General features: G+C 22.6%; 1 protein-coding gene across 2 annotated transcripts in view; it reads left to right on the top strand.

Annotated features, from left to right (window-relative positions):
- Positions 1–17,381, top strand: part of LOC112593298 (probable G-protein coupled receptor No18) — a 100,939-nt gene that overhangs the window by 11,754 nt on the left and 71,804 nt on the right. The window contains exons 2-3 of one of the 2 annotated variants that reach the window (XM_025337675.1): positions 3,226–3,306; positions 9,062–9,120. In XM_025337675.1, the coding sequence (XP_025193460.1) occupies positions 9,084–9,120 (37 nt within the window). In that variant the 5' untranslated portion in view covers positions 3,226–3,306; positions 9,062–9,083. The remainder of the gene's footprint in view (positions 1–3,225; positions 3,307–9,061; positions 9,121–17,381) is intronic. The other variant, XM_025337676.1, reaches the window with a different exon arrangement.

The following is a 17,381-nucleotide window of genomic DNA, read 5'->3' as shown; positions in this document are numbered from 1 at the left end:
AATAATACGAATCATCAGGACGAATTGATGATTCGTTCTTTTATACTAGAGCTTGTATTATATTTTTATCTAAGTCATACTCGGAGTGTATGGGAAGAATGTTACCTGAGTTTACCATAATAATTGTCAAATTTGATTTATATTGGTGTATTTTCTACTGCGCCAAAGTTGAACTGTTGTGTTTTTATTTTGTAATGGCCATACATCATTTGCGCATCGTCTGTTTACCTGTGCCAAATATAGTAAATTATTTGCGCATCGATGCTTATTATCATTTGCGCATCGTCCGTTTTACCTGTATCAAATTATCACACATCAATTGCACATTAACATGCTGAACAATGCAATTGTATATAAAAAAAAAAAATTTTCTATTGAAAATTTAATGATTTACATAGATCATAATGTAATAATAAATTAGATACAAATAATCAGAAATAAATTGAATTGTAGTCATAATCATATAAATAATGCACATATTGAAATTAACACTTTTATTTGGCGCATTACAGTCATAGTAAAAATACAAATTTTTTAAGTTCGAATAAAAATCAATTGAAAATAACAAAATTTCGGATACATAAATATGATCTCACAAGTTTTCAATGTTTTACTTTTTGTATGAAAACATTTTTGAATAATTATTCCAGCTTTTCCACGATTTGAATTAATAAATTTGAATTGACTCATTCTTACATATACTCAAAACTCAAAAGTTAACAATACAGTATAATAGTATAATGTCCACGTCTCGTATGTCTCGTAAAGCCGTAGGTCTCGATAGTGTCTTGCGCGTTTTACTATCTAGTAATCCACTATCTCGTTTGATTTACTTATCGATTAGTCAACCGTACGTTTTAGTTGTGTTATTGTTAATTGATTACCTATACAATATTATCAAAATATTATTTATCATAATAATACCTATTGTATATTTTAAAACAAAAATATCTGTACAATATTTGAAAATTGGATATTATTTGGAAATGTTCGAATTTTCAGATCAAAGTTAGAAAACAACTAGCACTTTTGGGTATACACCTTTATTTAAATCTATTGTTCAATAATATTGAAGCGCAAATTATACAAGACCTTTTAAATGGTTGATACGCAAATGTTGCATAACCTAAAAATCGAAGGATACGTAACTGTCTTACAAAAAAAGGTCAAAATTAACAATAGTGATGCGCAAACGACAACTGGCGTTTATAATTTATTTAATAAATATATAATTATCAATAAGTTGTTTACTTTTAAAAATCTCTTATTATTCATAAGTAAACGAGTCTTAAAAATACTATAGACTTAAAAAAAAAAGATTTAAATAAAATAATGTTAGTATCTATATATAATAATAAATTTCTACCAAAGCAATAGATTAATTGATTTTACATTGATAATATATATGTGTAAACCATAAGTAGTTGATAAAATCCTTCCGTTTTCAATTTTGAGGATTGTTTTGGATATAAAACTGGATCTTGCTTGTACTTTGAATAGGTTAAAGTTAAAAATTCTTAGTAAATTTTCTATAGTTGGGGAAAATTGAAAAAAAATAATAAGGAAATACGGGAATTGTTACACAAATCTAATTTTTGATAAAAATAATTTGTTTTTTTAGTGTTACTCGAAAACAAATAACCTTATATGCTTAAAACTTTCTTCAAATATTTATATTATCATTTTATTTTTAAGATAAAGTTTTTAAAATATTTTTACTTTTTTTGAGCTATTTATCGGGATATACTTTTTCATTTTTTTAAAGTTCTTTATCTATAAATATCAATAAAAATTATTTGTTGGGTCAAAATGTTTGAAAATTTTATACAGGATTTCACATTAACTGTTCTTATGTCTGTATAAAAACGTTAAAAATGCATACACATAATTTTTTTTATGTGTATTTGGAATTAGAATTTTTACCATGTTGTTCAAAATCGCAAAATTTGCTAAATATTTTATAGTTAGGATTTCTTAAAAAATTTTCTTTTTATATCTATTTATAGATAAATAATTTTTATAGATATTTTAAGTTTTAAATTTAGACTAAATTACTTATTTAAACGATAAAAAACAATGTTAATTATTTTATTATGATTAATATTTTCACGGATATTATAAAATCATAAATTTTTTGTACTTAATTTTGATTTCTTTGATTATTTATTTATACCGTGAATTTATTTGTAATGTTTTACGATAATTAAGAGATATATCATTAAATTTTGAATTTTATAATATGGTATAAATATAATAATATATTATTAAAGTAATTTAACACCAATAATATAATAAATGCAATATTTTCGAAAAACTTTATTAACCTGTCATAATCTTAAAAGTAAAATAAATGACTTTATTACCTATGTATATTAAAAAAAAATTATATCATAAAATTTAATTAGTAATATAAGCTACCAGATAGTCTTCGTTTAGATCGTTTTTCATATATAATGATATATTATTGAATTCTAAAATAAAATTCAAGCTCTAATATTAAAGCTAACAACATACAATTTATTTAATTTATTTAATTAAAAAAACTGTTTATAAAAAAATATATATATATATTTTTTTATTATTCTTAATTAATTTAATTTATAAGCCATATTTACATTGAAATGGTATAAAAATAACCGTTCACGAAGAAATAATAATTTACGATTTCTTTATTCTGTGTTGGTGTTGAATGCTAATATCATGGCCAAAATATTATTATGCTTTGACCGTTGTAATAATATTATCAATTTGTTATATTTTATTATTGTCTCGTAATCTGATCAAGCATTTTGATAACGGGACAGAGTTGGAACTTTCTCGTTTAAAACGGGACGTATTGTTACTTTATGTATGTTTTAGTATTGTGCTAATTAGTATGTGTAGATTATATCATAGAGAAATGCGTATGTTTTAATATCTATTTTCATTACCATTTGTATATCTATTTCGTGTTTGAGTTAGGAAAATATATGAATAATAACTATCATTTGTTTGAAATATTAAATAATTATTTAAATTAATTCATTATTCACTATACTATAACATGTACATCTTAATGCTTTATAAAATATAGAGCTAGAATATATTTGATATCACTTAAATTATATAATACCTTTGCAAAAATAAATAATATGAATTTAAAATAATTTACTTGTTACTCTCAAGTTTTGCATTCATAGATTAAATATACAATATTCTAATAATAATATGTTTATATTGTTTTAGGAATTTCTATGGTTGGATTAACATACTCGGTTGCTTTTCCGAAAAGTAAAATTGAATATTAAGAAGATAGGGAATTTTAAAGTACGATAGACAATATACTTAATATAATTTAATAAACTATTTAGGTAGTTATATATTATGGTCTCGTGGAAATGTATCTATTAATTTTCCAAGTCATATTTTATTTTGATAGGTAGATGTAGATGAATAATTTATTTCTCTAGAATATTTAAAATAGTATTAATACATAATTAATGAATATGAAGTAGTTGAACTTTGAAAATAATTACTATAGTATTTAGTCTGGTGTTGGTAATTGAATTTAAAATTTTTTTTTTTCATGAGATTAATATTTAATTTTACGTTGATCATTATTTGTAGTTAAATTTTAATAGAGATATACACTAAATATTTAATCGTAAGGTATTTATATTTATTTTGAATAAAAAAAATAACAAAACACTATAAAATAATATTTTCGTTGTATCATTAGATGAATACAATTTCCATAAATTTTAATTGTCAATGAATTATATAGTTTATGAACAGAATATGATTTATGGATGATTTTACACGAAAAAAAAAAAAAAAAAATTAGAATTTAAGTTATAAATATCTTAACAGAGTACTTAAGACTAGGTACCTATATACAATATATACACAATAATAATTAAAACAATATCATTTAAAAAATAACCACACGAATTTACACATACAGTTTATAATAATAAAAAGTACTAAACATATAATGAATATGTGTAACATGGCGTCTAGTGTTTTAGCGCTGAGACCGTTATCAATCAGGAACAATGGGGTTCGTGGCTTAGGTTCATCGACGGGTACTGCTTTGTAACCCATCCAGCAATTAATGTTCTTGTCCGCACCGACTGTGGTCATTGCATAAATAGGTGAAATTAGACTGTCTATGTCATACGTATCATTTGAATCCTGCAGCTTACGCCCCATGTCTTCTTCGGTGAACCACGAACGTTTCGGACTTGAATACCTGTACACAAACAACACAAAACAAAAATAAGTTCAACGAAAATATTGAAAACAGTAATGATCTATATAAAAAAATAAATACATTTTTAAGTAATTAGTTATATATAGGTTCACAAACACTTGGATATTATGACGATAAATTTTAGATATAGTGAAGTATGAAAATATGATCATTGGTTAAAAGTTAAAAGTAATAATAAATTGTCTAAGTGAGTTCATATTAGAAGTATTAACAATAGACGTTTTCTTCCTTCACACCGTCCAAACTATTTAAAAAATGTCAAAACAATTGCTTATTGTATTATATTTGTACACACATTGTACATTTTTTTTTCTATAGTTCTAGCAAAAAAAAAAAATAAATAAATAAATAAATAATAGGAACTTTTTAGCCTTTTGATTGTTTTTTTTTTTATGATCTTTTTTGATTATAAAGAATGAAAATTTCATAAACCTCATTGTTTTTTTATGTAATGCATTAAAAATAAATAATTCAAACTTAAAATTTAATTGGAAAATCAATATTTTTTTAATCTTATATTTTGTAATAATTATAGGTATGAAATATTACACCCACATAAAATATTTATATTTAAAATTTACATCGATAGAAAGTGGCTTAATGAATAAAATTGAACTATTCACAATTTTTAATTTAATTTAGCTTTGAAAATTGTATTAAAATTAATAATTTAGCAAATCAATTGGTTGTTGTTTAGTATATAGGTAATACAATTAGTATGTAGGGTAGGTACACCTACGTGTAAAATATTGCAACACATCGAATTAGGGTACTACAATAGTTCAACATTATTGATACAGACGTTTTTTTGAATATTTATTTTAATTATTATTAATTTATTAAGAGTATAACAGGTTTTTATTTTAAATTGTTTTATGTTTTATGAGCAATGAAAACTTATTTTATATTTATATACCTACATATTACATGTATGTGCATTGTGCAAAATTATTCGTCGACACTCTGTTTACAATTAGATGCAAAGATTTGTTTACATTTTAACATATTTTTATGCTATCTTATTTTTTAATTGGAAATTGTTGTAATGGAATGATTTATCACTCTCGATATGAATTCTTGATAAATCACCACTGAGACAATTAAAATATTAATTTTTCAGTTATTGATTAGAAATGTATCGATTACTGGACGTTTTATTTATTTTTACCGTGATACGAATAATCATTCAATATGTATTTTTATAAAATAGTAGAGAATTCCTTTCAAAATATGTGTTAAACATTTAAAATTACAATTAGTAGTGAATAGATAATATTTTATTTACAAAACAAGAAGTTATTATTTGATTTGCGGATTTTGGATTGGCTCAAAACATTTCTTTTTTTTTTTCATCATAAAAATACAATAGTTTAGTTGATAAAAAACCGTTGAGTTTTAATTAAATTACATTTTTTAATGTTATTCATATTAAATAAACAATATGCCAGTCCAAATCTTTGACCATATAACGATGCTGTTGTTATTACTGATCTATTGAAATTATGAATATACCATTTTAATTTTACTAAAATGTTTAAGGTCTTAGGACAACGCTAAATAATTTTAAATATAATATATAGTGTTATCTGAACCATAATTTTACGAATAAATATTTTTGATGGATATTTACTCGTAAGTTTATGCGAATATAAAATATTATTTTTTATATTTTAATAATAGTGCTACAAGCAACTACTCTAGAGGCAGTGGGATCTTTGTTAGCACGCTTGAAGTCACTTTATTTCCACTGCTAATGTAAATATTAAGCATTTATTTTTAATGATAAAAACTTTCCTAATAGTAGGCGTGAACTTGCCTCCTAACTATACTCATTTGTCCTATGAGACGTAAATTGCGGCTGTAGTTGATTTTTTTTTTCCATTCTTACTTATTATACATGTATTTTATGTTATGATTTTTATCGTCCTGATGATTCGTAGTCTAACGACCACAATAGTGTTTTATCTATTCCTCTACATAAGGACTGCACTAATTGTGTCCCGAAGGCTTTTGAAACTAACAATTTTTTCCATAATATTCGACGTTTCTAATTCGTTTCGACATGAATATATCGTATCTTTGTTAGTCACAAGCAATCTAGTATTAGTATAATCTTTTTATCCAGTAGTGCCGGAGGATCTCTTTATTTATTTTATTCTAGTTGAAAATTAATCATCAGTTTAATTCATTCTTTCTTGGATTTTTATAAAGTCCATTGTTTTCGTACAAATCAATTTTTATTATCATATAATACTTGTATACTAATTCTATTGAAATTGCACAATTTTATGTCTTCATGCATTTATTTAGCATTTTTTATAGTATGTTAATTTGACATACCTTAACTATTTTTATTGTAGTTTAAAAGAGATTTAGTTAGTTTAGTATTTCAAAAAAGAAAATATTATGTCATTTTTAATAGTGCGTGAAAATTAAAAGATAATCGTAGTTTTTTATTATAATGTGCGAATTAATTACACTCAAATAAATAAATCAAAAGTAGCAAATATGACAAGTACGATTTTTTCTTATAAAATATATCTAATCAACATTATAATATATCTGTAATTTAGAGAATTTGGCACAGAACATTTTATGATAAAATAATTCATTAAAAAGTATATTTTACTATGTAATGAAAAAAAAAAAACACGAAATTAGCTCAATACTAACGTTTAAATAAATATTTCTTTTATATTAAATTATTTTAAAAATAATAAGTTGTTTACCATATTTGTATATTATAATGTCAATGGGAAATAATTTTTTTCTGTGTTAAAAAGTGTGAACAATTATTTATGATCATAATTCATAATTAGTCATTGAAAGCTTTGCTCAATCAATATTAATTACTGAAGATGATTTTTATAAAAATATAAATTGAACAAGTTAGGTTACTAAATTATTAACAGTATAACTTATAGCTATAAAAAAGTTTGGATAATCTTAAGGGTACTTACTACCTAGCATTAAATAATTATTGTTAAATATGTTGGTAATAAAATTTTAATATTTTATTTTACATAACCAATTTAGCTATATTGTTTATTTATTCATTTTTATATGGAAAATATGAAAGTGATCAAAAAAAATATAAATTATTTATACTGATAAAACAAATGTGCAATAAAGTAATATCTAATACACTAGAGCCTCAATAGTCCGACCTCCGATAATCCAGTGAACTCGGTAATCGGACGTGGCATAAGTTTATTTTGTTCGTTAATACATTTGTAGTTTGTTCGGAAGTGAAAGTATTATTCAGAAAAAAAAAATGACTGACTGCTAAAGTACTAAATTTAAATTCTATTATTATACACATTTTTTTTGTTTTTTTTTTTTTTTTGGTATTCTATATATTGAAGTTATTTGTTATTTTTGTGATTTAAAATGCAATAAATATTAAGGTGGTGGATTTAAAAATAAAAATCTAAATCATTTGAGTAGGTAATTTTAAAATTCCACCGGTAATTCAGACGAATCGGTGATCTGGGCGATGCTCGGTCTGAATTCGTCTGGACTATCAATGCTTTATCGTATTTTATGAATTTTATACTATTTAAGGATTGTCCGATGATGATGTAAACTTCTGTTTTTTAATTGAGAAATCATCTTTTTATATAATATAATTTAGAATATAAAAATAAATCTAAATTAAAATTTTATCGAGTAGTTTCAGAGTTAATAATTTTTTTATATTAAGAATAGATTTATAAAAAGTGTAAAATAAATGTAATATTGCATCTAGTATTTATTATACTCTAATAATTTTTACAAATTGCAAAATGACAATGGATTAATATTAACTACATTCTAAAATTTTCAAATAATCATAATCTTCCATATTTTTCAAATCTATTTCCCTTAGTATATAATGTTTAATAGTTAGAGCACTATTCGTTTGAAGTTAGGTTTAGATTTAGATTTATCAAAACTTTCAAAAAATTATCTGCTAAAGTAAAAATGGTGTATTCTCGTCTGAAAAATAAAATTTTTTATCGTAACAGAAAATATGACCGTTAAGTTTATTTAATAATTCCAAAAATAATATTTTGAATAACTACATTATTGAAGGAAAAATTCTACTACCTAATACTTAAAATATAAATATAATATTACATCATAATTGTATACTTGGATTCATCTATTATAAATACGAAGATTCTTTTAACGGAGAAAAAATGATGTTTTATGGTGTTTTACGGTTATTATTTTTAGACCTTCAAAGAAAGAATTATTTTTATAAGACCTCTCAACCCATTTTTGAGAATTATAACAACCTTGCAATCTATGATCTATGATAATTATGCCCATTCAATTGGTCTCACTTTAGTTATGAAGGTTGAGAACTGTTTTATGTGGTATCATTATATGTTACTATTTACGGTCGAAGAGAGTGAAAGATCATTAGAGTATTTTGTCCATGAAATTTTTGCATAATATTGTATAACTAAAAATTAAAACCATGTGTTCAAATTGTATTTTTTTACTTACATGTTATACATTATATCTTGAGAAAGTAATGTAAAAATGAATATTTTTGTTGTTATAATATTTTATAATCCCAGTATAATATGTATATTAATTATATAAAATAATATAGGTATATCATTACGACTGGCGTTTTCGAAATAAATAATAATCAATAATACCACATAATTAACCTAATAATTATTTATTGCTGTATAATGCATATTTACTGTAATATATAAAATAGATACTTAAATATAAATAGTTTTTCTTTATATTATAAATATCTATTATTTTTTTCTTTGTGGAAGGTACTAAATATTAAATTATTTATTTTAGATTAATCAAAAATAAAGCAATTATGGAGAAGATGTACTTCAACGAGTCGCATTTACCAGGTGAGTAATTATTAATAAGATACTTTTATAATGTATATTATAATTTATGTTTAATATAGATATCGGAAAACTGAATGATCACTGCTCCTATTTTTGTAGATACTGCGAATTATATTTTTAATATTTAGATTTTATAACTGCAATAAATATGTTAGTATTTTGAATAACTATGTATTGATTTAAACTAATATAATTTTAATTTGTAAATGTGAATTTGTTTTATGAACTTCGTGCGATTTGTTTTTAGATCCTTGAACTGATCGTATTGTCGTGTTAAAGATAATAACTTTGACACACAAAAAAAAAAAATGAAAATAGAAAAATCACCATATTATTAACCTAACCTTGACACTATAAGCTAATTGTAAATGGTTACATTTGTTTATAAATATTTTATTCTATATTTATCGATTTCCAATTCAATCTTTTCAAATTTCGCCTAGAAAAAATAAGTGGTATACTTAACTAAATGATCTTCTCACACTCATTTACATATTTATATAATATATATGCTATATGTATGATTTATTATATGATTACTATAAAAAAAGTATTACAATGAAATAGATAGTATATCATATTATTTATTTTAAGAATATCCAGATAAAAAAAAAAAAAACCATCAGATGAGTTAATATATTTTCATTATCATTTTATTATTATAATCACCATAAAAATCTATTGTACCCAATACATAGATTAATGCATTCGACACTGATACCAATGTTTATGCATAAAATTGCATAATAAGTATTGTTACATAAAAGTGCAATTATTATTAAGTAACATTATAACATTGCGTGCGTAAACGAATACTAAATCAAATCAATAATGTATTATCAACAGTATACTTACTTGAACTTGACTTATTATAAAAAATATGTATATTTCATAATAAATGTATGCATTGTATGCATTTATAAAGAAAAATATATTTAAATCAAATAAGTGCGTGAAAGATAAATATTTATGACACGTTAAATTTAATATTAATTTTCCAAAGAAGAGTAAATACAATTCATGTAATTTAGTCTTTTATAGATACAATATTATTCAGTATTAAGCTTACACCAGAAAATTTAAACGATAAGATTCGTAGATTCTATTTTTATCAATATTTCTGTTATAATCAAGTATACAAATTTTCCAAGCTAAACATTTTCTTTCTTAATAGTATTTAGAGCATACTTCAGTTTCCGTGTAGTGAGGAGAGGGTTAATATAAATAGATTTTGTTTTATTTTATTGTTTTACATTAGAGAATAGATTAGCTATTATAAATAATTTTAACAATTTTTGGAACTGCAATCTAATTTTTCATGGATAAATTTTGATTCTTCATAAAAAGTTTCAATTTTTTATTAAGTATATAAAGTTTAGCTATTTATATCAAGTAGAGTTTCTAAAATATTTCCAAGAACTATTTAACTTGACATTATCATATTAATCTATTGTATTTCCAAATTTGTATTGTATGAAACAATATGTTATTAAAATCCCATACGTAGTTTAGTTTTTACGTTTTATGTGTGGGTACAAGCGTAGTTATTTCAATTCTATGTAACCCTACAAGTGAAATACATAATAACTTTTCCTAATTTTAAATAAAATAATTTAAATAAATTTTTTTGACTGTAGTTTTTAATAACAATAAATCTAATACATATAAGGGTAAAAATATTTGATTTGAACAAGTATAGTAGTTCAATATATTTGTATATAATGTTTAAATTATTTGTATTTAAAACCAATATCCAATTATACTAAAAACACTAAAATTATTTTTATTATTTTAAATTTGAAAAAAACATAAAAAATATCAATATTTTAAGTTATATACTAGTCAAAGAAAAAAGAAGACTAAGTGATATATTTCTTTTTTTTTTTAATAATTTCTTTGGTTTAAATTAATTTTCTCTGGTTATTAATTATTTAAATCCTGTAAATGTTCAAAAAAAAAAAAAAAAAATTGGCTGAAATATAATTATATAATTTAAATATTAATGGAATTTTATCAAAAATTAAAAAATTAAAAGATTGTAACACATTTTTTTAGTATTAAAATAACATAAAATCTCTCTCTCTCTCTCTCTCTCTCTATCTGCATATATTTATATATTTGTTTAAAATAAATTAAGTGAAAATGGCGTAGGTAGAAAAGGTAGAATGTATATTTTTCCAACCAAAGTTATAATAAACTAAATTAGTAAATGTGACTGATGATAAATATTCAGTATTGATTATAAAAAATAAAAAAATATTTTATTAAAAATAAAATTAGTTGATATTCAAACATGATTTATTATTAATATTGTGTAAAATGTCGTTTTTTCGTTATGGATATTTTTAAATGTGTTAGAAAAAAAAATACATATTTATACACCCTTCTGTAGTTCTGCAAAATATTTAAATGCAATAATAATTTAAATTTTATTTACAAATTGTCTTTAAAATATCAGTACCTATAATTATATATAAATAGTTGATCATTCGAATGAATCAATTATCAAGAGAATTTGTGAAATGTCAATTAGAAAGCAGTTAACTGAGGTATCTAACAACCCGATGGAATATTCTTGATTGATATATTCTAGTTCATTTAAATACATTACGTAAATCATCTTTATTATACTCGTATTTTTTAATCTTTGTGAATTTTGGTGAGATATCTTATAAAAACATTCGTTTTTAGAATTTATGATTAACTACTGGTTTATTAATGAGTAAAAATATTTAACATTTTATTTTCGTCTAAATAATTTTGATTTTGATTGTTCACACCACTTGCCGTGTGGGTTATAAGTAACTAATTAATGAAATCATTAAAACGTAGATGTACTGACCTTATTCAATTCGTTAGTTGTTAACATGTTGTAGTTTTAAACAGTTTTAATGTGTTTTAAGATACAGATAATTTTATTGTATGAAGAAAGTTAGCAAAAAAAAAATTAACAGTTACTAAATTAGTTATACGTATTTTATATAAAATATTTATTTTACAATATTAAATGTACAAATAAATATTAATATTTATTTTGAAGTTAAAATTTAAACAATATCATATTTAAGGATAATCTAAGATAATCAAAACATTAGAAAAATATCGTCTATTATATATATTTTTTGTATACTGTAAATTAAAATTTTTTTTATTATAATTTAAGCTGCCGGTTATATTTATATGCAAGCACTACACGATACCATGATAAATGTACATCGCTATGGCTGAGATTTTTCAAAAAGCAAAAGCAAATAAATTGACCATGTCGATCTATAAAAATAATAAATAAAAAACAGTATAGCAGGAGTACGAAAAATGTTTTCCACTACCATTAATCATTACCCACCAGAAAACGTCAGTAGGTGTCCCACAAATGATTCACAAAAATGAGTTGATAGAGGTTCATAAAATATGTGAACGGTAAGGTTGAAAATATATTTTTTAATAATTTAAGCCGTTGAATTAAGATATATATATATTTTTTGTAATACATTATATAATATTATCAATAGATATTAATTAAAAACAATTTGAATATATTTACCCATTCATCTTTATATTTTCTTCCGTGAACAGTAAAGAGAAAATTAATAACTTTTTATCATTAATTTCGATGACAAGAAATGTCAAAACATATTAGAAAACCTAAGTACATTTATAGTATTATATTCGATTATTATTAACTTTTGTTTTTAAAAATATTATGTATAGTTCACTGAGTAACTTTAGAGCATCACTGTGTCGGAATTTCACTCAAACAGTGTTAAGGAAAATATCGGAGTAGGAAAAAATTTAATTGTCTACAACAAAATTAATATTTTCAATAGTATGACGTCTTCATTATTATGCGTCAATCCGATAACAATATAATTTATAGTGTTCGACATATCGAACTTGAAAATAAATAACCATGACATTATTAATTTGATATTGTTGTGTTAATAGTTTTGAATAATAATTCATTCGCCAATAGATCAATCGAAAACAAATCATCCGATGAATATTATCTAGGTACCTAACAAAAGTAATTAAATTGTAATTCGAAGACTGCATTAATGACCAGTGGGCTATTGACCATAATTTAAATCATATAACGTGATCATCATCCAAATGCTTTTACAGACGTTCGCTGTAACTGCTTATCCGAGCTTATTGATGAAGAAAAATAACAATTTTAAAAAGTGGATCCAACAGAATTATATTATATTTTTGTGTGTCGAGAACCCAATTCGGCGCCAGACAACGTTGTGTTATTATTTATTTAATACCTTCATTATTTAAACATTTCGTTAAAAAAAAAAAAAATAATTCTAAAATGAGCTACGTCTACTGTATTTACGTAAGTAAGACGTGTTTATTGTTTTTTTGTTACTGGATTGACCCGATTTTTTTAAATCGGCTTAGATAAGATATCATAATATTATACATCATTTACATTGATTGGGTTTAACAACCCAAAGTAAAATATTAATATTCTAAATCGTAGGTGTTGGAGTTCGGAAATAATAATTTAACACGACCGCGACATAATGACTTTATGTTCCAAAAATCATAGGCTTGAATATGGTTTAAAAAAAAGTACGAATATCATATACTTATTTTACTTATATCTAGTGACTGATTAAATATGAGACACTTATAATGGACTCTGTATAATAACCGTTGAATGTATCACTCCGTATATCGTTTTAATGATTTATAAAATATTAGGTACTTGATTAGCAAACTTAAATCTCACGTGTGTCAATTGCAAATTGGGTTACATTTTAACGAAGCAGTGAAATACTAACCAATGCTAATTATATCTATCTATTTGCATAACATAATAATTTGGGTCCAAAAGTTCAGGAATTTGCATATTTACTTTAGATTGCTTGATAAATATCTCAGATTCATGTATGTTTTTTGTAATTTTTTAAATAATAAAACATTTTTCATTTTTTTATAACTTTTTTCAGAAATGGGTAATTTTAAAACAAAATGATTAAATTTAAACCTTTTTTTTTACCATAAATACTTGAAAACAATTTCATTATATTTTTAAACTACCAAATAGATAAATAGGTACATCTATTTATTTATTAAACTAATTTTTCATTCTATTTATGAATTATTTAAATATATAATAATATTTTAAAGGTCCTTATTAACTTTTTTTAAATTACATTTATATTTACATTTTTTTTTTCTTTTTTTGTAGACCTATATTCTTAAATAAAGTTACTTAAGTCTATACCATTATACGTATTATATACCATTAAAGATAAATCAATGGTTTATTTTAACTATAGTTTGCTATATAATTGAACTTCTTTTATTTATGCTAGATAATTTTTTCGTTGTTCTTAACGTTGATTAAAAAGTTTACTTAACATGTTCGTTAATACTAAGCTAATTTTACATATTAGATCCTGCTGTGATGATTGAACTGATATTAAATTTTTTTTTTTTTTTTTTTTGTCATAATCCTCTGAAGCAGTAAAAAAGCTTAAATTATGAATATGAATATCTTTTTTTGACAATTTATGGATCCAAAGCAAAAAAATCAGGACTTTTCTTATGATTGAAGAAAACAGGAATTTTTAAGCAAAATTAATTTTTGACAAAATCAATTTTCTTATTTTGTTGTAATTCAATCTGTAAATTGTAGATATTTAAAAAAATACTTTAACTTTTTCAAGCTATGTTAAACATTTGATTATTTTGTTCAGTGTTTTAATTCTACAAATTTTGATAAAGAAAAAATCACACAGTCAAAAAGTTAATTTTAATACAATGTTTCTCTCACAAATAGATAATACTGGAACCAAAAAATCTAAAGAATATATTCACAAATTGTTTTATTTTAGACGATCGAAGTTTTAAATTTAAACTAAATTAGATAATTAAACAAAACATTAATAATTAGTTATTTTATTGTAATTTAAACAACATTTCACGGGGATTTCAAATTGGAATAGCTTACATATATTTTAAATTATAAATAAAATTTAATGACATTTCTAAATATTAAAATTTATTTTAGCTAATGAATATTTATACCACTAACTTAATCGCATCGTTACACTGGTAATTTAGAATGCACTCAAAAATTAATAACAATAATACATAATCTAAAATCTAAATCAATATTATTATATTAAATAAATAAAAATAATATAAAAAATGCAATATTTTTTACTAATATTAATTCAACCTACTGTATTACCGATGTAAAGTAAAATAAATTAGTTTATCTTACTATATTGTTAGATATAGCAAACATATAATAAAATATACTTAGCAATATCTATATATTATACTGTCTTCACTCAAAATTATTTTTCGTATGGAATAATTTGTCATTGAATTCAAATTGAACACATTCATCACGGTGAATTCTCAATGACGGGATATATTCGATACCTATACTGTATAACATAGTGGTTTCCTGCGTTATCTTCTTATTTTATTGATCACTTTTGTTTTCATTGATTGATTTTAATTTTTACTGTTCTAGATGAACTATGTAGTAACGTGAATACAACTAAGTTATTAAATTTAATAATACGAAGTATCATAAATTTACTTTACAGAGTAATTATTTTAGAATTTATTGTGGACCTTCATACATATTATGTAAGTAAAAACCAATAAAATATTATTTTTTTTAAATAAAATGTTTATAAGCATACTATTAATGCTTAAATTTTCTATAGTTGTTAACTATTTAAATATACGATAAGCATTAAGATTATGTTTTCTATTTAATATGCTATATATACTTCAAATAGACATTTTGTAATTTTAATATTTAAATTCTCTAGTATACCTAGTTTTTTGTTAAATTCTATGAGGATTTGTCCGTTTTATAAATATATAGTGGTAATTTCAAGTATTTGTTGTTGATCATATTATTTCAATTACAATAAAATAACAAAATCATTGCTGTTTAAAAATAGTATTACATAAATATTATTGTTAAGAAATTTTTTTTAGAGGTCACGAAATATAAATAAAAAAAAACCACGTAATTGTAAAACCAGTATATTCAACATATGGTCAGAATCTTAAATCAATATTAAAGTTAAATTATACATATTCAAGAAGTTTATTTGGGCCATATAAAACAATTTTAGTTGTTGCCTTTTCCGCCAATGGGTTATTTTTGAACTCAGTTTATGTGTTATAACGGTAACTGTTAATATATTTTTATAATGTATTTATGCTGATTAAATACAGTGATCAGTGACTCACAGATGTACTTAGTATTATTTTTTTTCTGATCACCATAAAAATATACTTTTAAAATTGTATTCATTTTCCATGTTTATCTTTTTTATCGTTATATTATACTTTGAAAAAATTCTGGTCTTTGAAATAGTATATTTACTTAAGGACCATTTTTTTTTTTTGATGTTTGGATTTATTTGGATTTACAATTTAAAAATGTCCTGTACTATATTATTTATTCTTTTTACAAATCAGCATCACCCATTTAACTGTAAATTGTTAAGAACATGATGTTTTTTGTAAATTTTGAAGCATTTAAACTAACAATGAAAAGTTTCAAAGTGATAATTTTAGGTACTAAATAACGTAATTCTTAATACTGACATAGTATAAAACATGATATAAATGTTACGTACGGTAAACGTAATGTAGGTATACGTATTATGATACAAAAGTTACAATTTATAAGATTAATACTAACCAATAAAGTAATATTAAAATTATCATACACTTCATATTTTTCTAAATTAAGAACATGAAGTAGTACCTATACAATATTTAATAGGTAACTTAAAAACATTTAGTTCAAATTGCGATAAAAGATTAAAGTACATAACGTTATAATTTACTGTTATAAAGATTGGTTCTTGTTAAATAAGACAAGTTTGTATCACAATACGTGATACTCTTTAAATGGTATAAACAAATAAAAATATCCAAAAATTTGGTTGTGTATAAAAAAAAAAAAATGTTATTATATCATTAACACAGACATATTATCTTTAAATTACATTAAAAAATATAAGTATTTAAAAAGTGGCTTTTACGAATATTGAAAAGTTATAAAAATCAGAATTTAAATAGATAAATATACAAGTAAAGGAATTATATGTATTATAATTGTACATCAAAGGAAAAAAGTTGTAGCATGCTTATTTAATTACCTTGTATCGTAACATTTTTAACTATACGGGGCACGGGTAATATGCATTTTCCCGAACGCGGATGAGGTTTATCAGCCAAACCAATCAAAGGCTTGCAGAAATCTC

Source organism: Melanaphis sacchari, unplaced genomic scaffold, assembly GCF_002803265.2.
Source record: "Melanaphis sacchari strain LSU unplaced genomic scaffold, SCAv2.0 Contig1_pilon_pilon, whole genome shotgun sequence".
In the NCBI taxonomy this organism is placed as follows: domain Eukaryota; kingdom Metazoa; phylum Arthropoda; class Insecta; order Hemiptera; family Aphididae; genus Melanaphis; species Melanaphis sacchari.
Note: the sequence above shows the minus strand (reverse complement) of the source record. Positions and strands in the feature narration are given on the sequence as shown.